Consider the following 7547-nt stretch of genomic DNA (forward strand, 5'->3'; position numbering starts at 1 on the left):
CAAAAAATGTTAATTGTTACAATTAGCATTAATGTTACAATTAGCATTATGAAAATTGGCTGCAAAAACTAAAAGTAATCTGAAGAACACTTTGTTGATATTGATAAATTTAGAGTTACTTTTCAATATATTCAATACATCTTTGAATTTGATATTTACAATATTGAACTAACACAAGAGTTGGTGAATTTACTAGGACATTATTTTGAAAATAAGCTTTTACTTCATAGTCAAATCAATTCTTCTAGAAAAGATGAACTGGTTTTGAAAATGTGCGTGCAATACTAAAGGAAATAGATCTTCTGGCATTCAAAGTTATTGAAAAACTTGTATGTACAACCTGAGTACATAAATCTACTTCTTCAAGCACATATTTTTTATGTAATCTAAATTCAGATCAAAGCTTTCCAATGAATATTTACTGTTTGAATTAAGATGTGCTACATATGTAAAATTCACATCAGATTTTGAAGACTCCGAATGAAAAAAAAGAACATAATAGCTTTTTATATTAATTACATGTCAAAATAACATTTTGGATTTATTTAAATATAATAAATTATTAATTTAATTGCAGCTGCTTCTTTTCTTTTCTTTTCTTTTCTTTTTTTGAGAAGGAGTCTCACTCTGTCTCCCACGCTGGAGTGCAGTGGCACCATCTCAGCTCACTGCAACCTCCACCTCCCAGGTTCAAGCGATTCTCCTGCCTCAGCCTCCCAAGCAGCTGGGATTACAGGTACCCACCACCATACCCAGCTAATTTTTGTATTTTTAGTAGACATGGGGTTTTACCATGTTGGCCAGGCTGGTCTCGAACTCCTGACCTCAGGTGATCTGCCCGCCTCAGACTCCCAAAGTGCTGAGATTACAGGCGTGAGCCACCACGCCCGGCTTGCAGCCGTTTCTCTGCGCTTATTTTAATGTGGCTACTAGGCAGTTTATAATTATATATGTGGGTAGCATCCTATTTCTGTTTGACAGTGCTGGTCTGTAAGATGACCTTGATTTGGAAGCCCTCATTTCCTGCACAGAACCAAGACCAGGCTCTGCAGGAAGTCCTTTGCTTTTGTCCCATTTCCTCATGGGCCCATTTGGGAAGTAATCAGAAATGGAGATCTACTTACATCTATAAAACAGCAATGTTCAGGAGAGGAAAAGACAGCCTCTGATCTGCACCAGGAGAAGAAAAGCCCCTCAGGGTTTTAAGACTATGGCCTTGAGGCCTCAGTGAAATTTCTGAAACTCCCTGAAGTGACAGGAGGAAGGACTGGGCTGCACAGGGTCCTGCACTGAACCCCACCAAGGCTCTGGGAAGCCTCCTGAGGGTGCACAGTCACAATGGCCAGGGGTCCCATTTGTGCAGATTAAAACTGTCCTGGCTTAATAGGAGCTACTATAGCCATGGGCAACCCGGCTGTTCTCTCTGAGCTGCCATTTTGTCCTATATAATGAAGGAGACTTTATTTCTAACTCTCTGGAGCCCTTTCAAGCCATACAAAATCATGGGAGAGAGATAAATGGATAAAGGGAACCATCATATCGCGAACTACTACAAGCCCCTCACAGGACAACTGAGACAAAGATGGAAGCTGACGAGCATGATGCATAGGTCTGCATAGGTCATGTCACCATTACAAGGTGCTATCACGGATCACACTGCATGCCTCCGAGGGGCAACGAGCAGGTACTATCACCACCATCCATCCCCATTTTACAGATGAGACACTGAGATTCTGATGCTTTCCAAGGTCACAGGTATGTATCACACTTGGTCACGACTCCACCCCTAGACTCACTCTGTTTCACTATAACTGTGACATATGCAAATATGGAGACCATTATTTTTTTACAGCATCCTCTGCTTCCTACTTTGTCTTTAGGGGAAAAATCATAGCAGAAAAGGTTTAACAAATATTTAATAAGAATTTCTAAGTGAATAATCTGAACAAACAAGCATGTCCCATTTCTATTTCTGATTCCAGTGTAACAGTCATTTGCATTCTAAATATAAAACATGTCACAAAATGACTTCAGGAAGCCTCACACTCCTTTGGGAGAGGGATGAATCCTGATAAATCCATCATAGAGAGGAGTGGCTCCGTAAGTTACCAGGGCCAATGAGTGAACAAAAAGCAGAAATGTTCCTGTGAGCACCCAACCTAGTAAATATCTAGAGCCCAGAAAAAAATGTTAGTGGGAAAAGAGCATTTTGCATTGAGTCCTATCTCCCAGGACCTGGCTACACACACATGTTCACCAGCCATCATGGAAAGAATACTGGAGGCCCACGACAGCCCTGATTTTTAGTGGCCTGACCCAGTGTTTCCCTACTGAAATAACAATAGCAACGACAACTATACTAACAGCAATAATAAGGAGTGCTTTCACTCATACAGTATGAACAAGACAGGCACTCTTCAAGGCCCTTAGCTAAATTAGCTCAATTAATCCTCATAACAACCTAACGTAGTTATTATTATTTCCCCATTTGACAGCCAAGAAAATTAAGGTAGTATCAAATACTCATTAGGCACCAGGCCACTGTGCTATATAAACTTTACATGCATCACCTTATTTAATTCTCATAATAGCCTTACGAGGGAGGCACTGAGGCTTAGAGAGATGAGGAGATCTGCCCAAGCTAGTGAGAGGAAGAGCTGGGGTGAAAACTTACACTTTTGACCCTAGATCTTAATCGTTGTCTAACACTGTCTCCCTCCACTTTGTGATACCATGGTGATACCAAGCCATAATCCAGCTGCTTAGAGATGGGTAGTGGAGTGGATGTTCTTATACCCTGCCCAGATATCCTTTCTGAGGGACCCGCTGCAGCCATGAGAGATGCATGCTAAGGGCTATATATGTCCTTCTCCAGGGACCAGACCGTGCCCAGAAATGCCTGCAAAGCTAAGCCCTCCATCTCCTCCCACAGCCGATGGCTGACTGATACTGGAGCATAGAGGCCTGGTCCTTGCTCAAAATGTGACGACTCTGAGGTGCCATTCACTCCGGTGCTCCTTGGAGTCGGGAGAGGCAAGACTTTGGCTAAAACCACCTCTTTACTTGGTTCTCCCCGTGCCCTGCCCTGTCCTTGCTTCCCGATGGGTGTCTTAAAGAACCCTACCCCAGGAAAATTACTTACACAGGAGACCCTGAGTCAGGCTCTGCTTCTATGAGCCTCGCCTCAGAGACAGACAGGCTTTATCAAGCACCATGTTTTGGACTGCAACCAAAGCAGCTTAGAGGACGCTTCTGAACTGATATTTGTTGGCTTTTAAAATAAAAGCATGTTTGTCCTTTAAACAACCCCACATTTTTGCCTAAGTGCTTCATTTAGGTAAAACATGGAAAACAGCAGTCTTAACACTTACTTCACTAAAGAAGCTTTGCGACACAGTTTGTCAGCGCCCCTGTAGTAATTCACCAACTGTACCAGCCCGGGCTCGTGACCTAGGAAGGAAAGAGGAGGCTCAGAAGGGACACAGAACAGGTGGGGAATGACAGTGCCAGCAGCAGCAAGCAGGAGAGAGGACAGCTGTGTCACGCCCAGCTTTTCTCTCTCTCATCTCAGGACTGGCTGTTATAAAATGGAAAATGGAACAATTTTGTTTCTCTGTCCCCAGGGACCCTCTTTCTCTCCGTATCCCGCTGGCAACCTTCGGTCTCCCCACAATGGATATTATAATATCAACCTGGTAGGCTTGCCAAGGCTGCTGCTACCTTTGTTTGTATTTTCTTATTAGGGTAGAGGGTATTGAGGGTATTTTTCATTTCACCTCTCCCTGACTGCACATTGCATTCCCCTCCAGGCTTAACACATACAGACTTGTCACTCTGTACAGTAAGGCTACTTTAACAGTCATGCTTTCCATATCCGTAACCTGGTTTTCTACACCAAGGAAGGAAGGAGAACCAGAATGATGCTGGTTTCAAGCAAGTGTATCTCTGCAAGCTTCTAGGAGGTGAAGGAAGGTAGTGGAAAGGCCATGTGTATAAGATCAGAAGCCCTGAGAGCTTTCTTCTGTGCCTCATTCCACAGGGAAACTAATTTTCAACAGCTCTTATTACCTGTGGCCTTTTTTAGAAAATTAGAGCAGAAAGGATACAAAGAAAAACAAATTTTTATTAAAAATAAAAAGTGTTGTCAGCCGGGCACTGAGGCACATGCCTGTAATCCTGGCAGTCTGGGAGGCTGAGGCGGGTGAATCACCTGAGATCAGGAGTTCAAGACTAGCTTGGCCAACATGGCAAAACCCCGTCTCTACTAAAACCACAAAAACTAGCTGGGCATGGTGAAGCACACCTGTATTTCTAGCTACTTGGGAGGCTGAGGCATAAGAATCACTTGAACCTGGGAGGCAGAGGTTGCAGTGAGCCGAGATCCCACCACTGCACTCCAGCCTGGGCAATAGGTGTGGTCAGAATTCATTTCAAAAAAAAAAAAAGTGAGACTTCATTTCAAAAAAAAAAATGCAATAAAATAAAAAATGTTTTGTTTCAAATCTTAATAAAACGCATCATATTTCCAGTAATAAAATCAAAGTAAGACCAAAGGACTTTTCAGTTGAAAATGCCAGAAGTAAGAATAATTTATCTGAGAATGGCATACAGTCAAATCAAAAGTTTCAGGCAGGCATTAGCTGGCTCTCACTGGTTTCCCTGAGCAGACAGACCTGATTCCCACCTGAACTGCCTACCTTCTTATCCACAGGGCATCTGCCTTCTAGAGCCTTTACCTGGCTCTATAAATCTTATCCTTGGCTTTCATGTAGTACACTTTAAGCAAAAGGTAAATATCCCTTAACAGTGATGGCATATAGCCAATTTCGTTGTAGGATGCTGTTTTCTTTCCCATAAAAACCAAATGTTGGACAGGCGCAGTGGCTCAGGCCTGTAATCCCAGCACTTTGGGAGGACGGAGTGGGTGGATCACCTGAGGTCAGGAGTTTGAGACCAGCCTCACCAACATGGCGAAACCCTGTCTCTACCAAAAATACAAAAAATTAGCTGGGCATGGTGGTGCGCGCCCGTAATCCCAGCTACTTGGGAGACTGAGGCAGGAGAATCGCTTGTGCCCAGGAGGGGGAGGTTGCAGTGAGCCGAGATCATGCCACTGCACTCCAGCCTGGGCCACAGGGTGAGACTCTGTCACAAAAAAAAACAAAACACACACACACACACACAAACACACAGCTCAAACGTTTACTGATCATCTCCTGAATTTGTGGTATCTGTACAGGATTCAAATTCTGTAGGCTTCTGCTTCTCATTCCAAGGCTTAAGCACCAGGGTAATGCTAGTCACTCCTACCCCTGCCTGGGCGGAGCCACGTTTGTTGTTTTTAATGTTAGGATTCCACCTAAGCTTTCACAGCCAAGCACTGCCAAGAATATAGAGGGATGTCAGGAAGTCTGGAAAGGGAAGTGGACAATGCAAGGAAGAAATAATTGTTCTCAACTATAAGCAATTCTTCATCTCCTTTAGGATCATGTATTCTCTTCGCTAGGGTCTTCCTGACACCGGTTAACAAAAGGGAGTCTCCAGGCACAGTCTCCATATTCTGAGATTCCTGGGTGTTCAAATGGGTCCTTCCATGGAGTCACCATTCTACATCATAAACTTGTATACCAACGAAAAGTTGTCCCAGGTACTATCAAAATAATTGAGCAACTTTACACTGCAGCTCTTCATTCCTCCAACGATTTGAGTTTTACACAGCCCCCCTCGCTCCCCAAAGGCTCTGTCTATGGAAGCTCACCAATGACCAGTCAATTCCAAATGGCCTATATTCAGTTTTTACCCATTCGAATTCTGACCACACCTATTTCTAAAAACTGTTTCCTCTCCTGGACATAGAACACTGCTCTCTCTGGGTTGTCCTCCAAGGTAGAGGTGACTCTTCCTCTGTAACAATTTTTCCCTTGTCTTTGGAATACAATTGGCCCCCACCTCTGGTGAATTCTGGCAAGGAACATGGCTCCCCAGAGAGAAGCTGCAATTCCCAGATGACTGTGCAGAGAGGGAGGCTATGAGACTATGCTCAGGTCAATGGGATGTGAGTTGAACTGATCTGGGCAACTTCTGGATGACATCATTTACAAAGGAGCCGCTAGTCCCCTCCTATCTCCTGCGTTTTCCTACAAGTGAGTATGGTGGTGCCCAGCCAGCTTCAACCATGTGGATGAAGGTAATTCCCTCGGGGAGAACAGGGAAGAGAGGGAGGGCGAGACACAGACTCCTGTAAGACCTTAATCCAATGCAGAACTGCGAAAACATGTTATTTGGTGAAACTAAGGAAAGGTTTATAATCAGACACCCCTACACGCTTCCCTGGGCTAGGGTCTCTTCTGCAACTCCTGCTTTTGGAATCCAGGGATCTTTTCTAAATCTTCTGACCGTTCCTCCGCCCCTTCGGGTGGCAGAAGCCTCAGGGGTTTCAACACCTTCAGCTCCCCCGCCCCCTGCGCCTACGCCAAGCAGGGAGAAATTCTCAGTGAGGAAGAGCTGCAAGATGACTCCAGCCTACGCCGGCCGCCGGCTCTGCGGAGCCGCGCCCTGCGCCGCTCTCGGCGCGGCGGACCGGCCCGATTTGGAGGCGTCGGCCCGGGGGAGCAGCTATACTCCCGCGTCAGGTCCCAGCCCCGGCGGCCGGTCATTGTCAGGAGGCAGCTGCGGCCCCGAGTGGCCGCACCGCGACTCCGACTCTAAATCCGAGTTAAGAGACAAGAAAGCATTAAAAACGACAGGTTTCGATCTTTCCGAATCCCATTTTTGATATGCCCAAGAAGCAACCAAGGGGAAGATTTATGACCTTTAAAAACAAAAGCGCTGGTTCTAACGGGCCGCGGGAGGCGCGCAGGGCCGCTCCGGGGAGGGCAGGCAGGAATTTGGGAAGGGCTCACCCAGTCTCCCGAAGGGCAGCCGGTTCCTCTCTCCCAACATCAGGTTGAACCTGGGGTTGTCTCGCCGCAGCCTCTTCCAGTGACCGGTGGCGAGGAGCAGCCGGGAGACTTCGGCGTAGACGCTGCTGTTCTCATCGCGCACCACGAAGGTGTACATGGCGAAGGGCCGCGCGCCCAGGCCGCCGGGCAGCCGCCGCAGGGACCAGCCGGCCGAGAAGGCGGCTCAGCGCCGATCCCGCCCGGGCGCCCGCCGCGGCCCGGCCGCCGCTGCCCGCCCCGGCTGCCGTGCCTCTCCGGTGCCGGCGGCGCCGCGCCCGGGCGCCCGCGCGTCTGCCGAAGTGGAAAGCGCCGCTAGCACGCCCGCCCACCCCAGCGCGGCCCCGCCTCTGGCCCGTGATTCCGCGCGGCCCGGCCCCGCCGCGCTCTGGAGAGGCCGGTGGGCCGCGGCGCGCCTTCTTCGTACCCTCCCCGGGGCGGCGGCGGCGGCGCAGGGTTGGGAACCCGCGGCGGTGGGCGCGGCTTTACTGCAGCGCGCGGACTGTGCAGTGGAACCAGAGTCCGGGCCTGGGGCGGTTCCTCCCAAGCTCAGGGTCGCAGCCGGAGGGCGGGGCCGGCGGAAGATCCCAGTTTGCAGATTTCTGTCTG

The 7547-nt window shown here is 47.8% G+C and overlaps 1 protein-coding gene across 1 annotated transcript in view; it reads right to left on the reverse strand.

Moving 5' to 3' along the window:
- The window catches only part of TTL (tubulin tyrosine ligase), a 45251-nt gene extending 38002 nt beyond the window's left edge, over positions 1-7249 (reverse strand). The window contains exons 1-2 of the mRNA XM_050753100.1: positions 6903-7249; positions 3372-3450 (exon numbers count right to left, since the gene is read on the reverse strand). Coding sequence (XP_050609057.1) covers positions 3372-3450; positions 6903-7059 — 236 coding nt within the window. The 5' untranslated portion in view covers positions 7060-7249. The remainder of the gene's footprint in view (positions 1-3371; positions 3451-6902) is intronic.
- Positions 7250-7547: the final 298 nt, after the last annotated feature.

This window comes from Macaca thibetana, chromosome 13, assembly GCF_024542745.1.
Source record: "Macaca thibetana thibetana isolate TM-01 chromosome 13, ASM2454274v1, whole genome shotgun sequence".
Lineage (NCBI taxonomy): Eukaryota > Metazoa > Chordata > Mammalia > Primates > Cercopithecidae > Macaca > Macaca thibetana.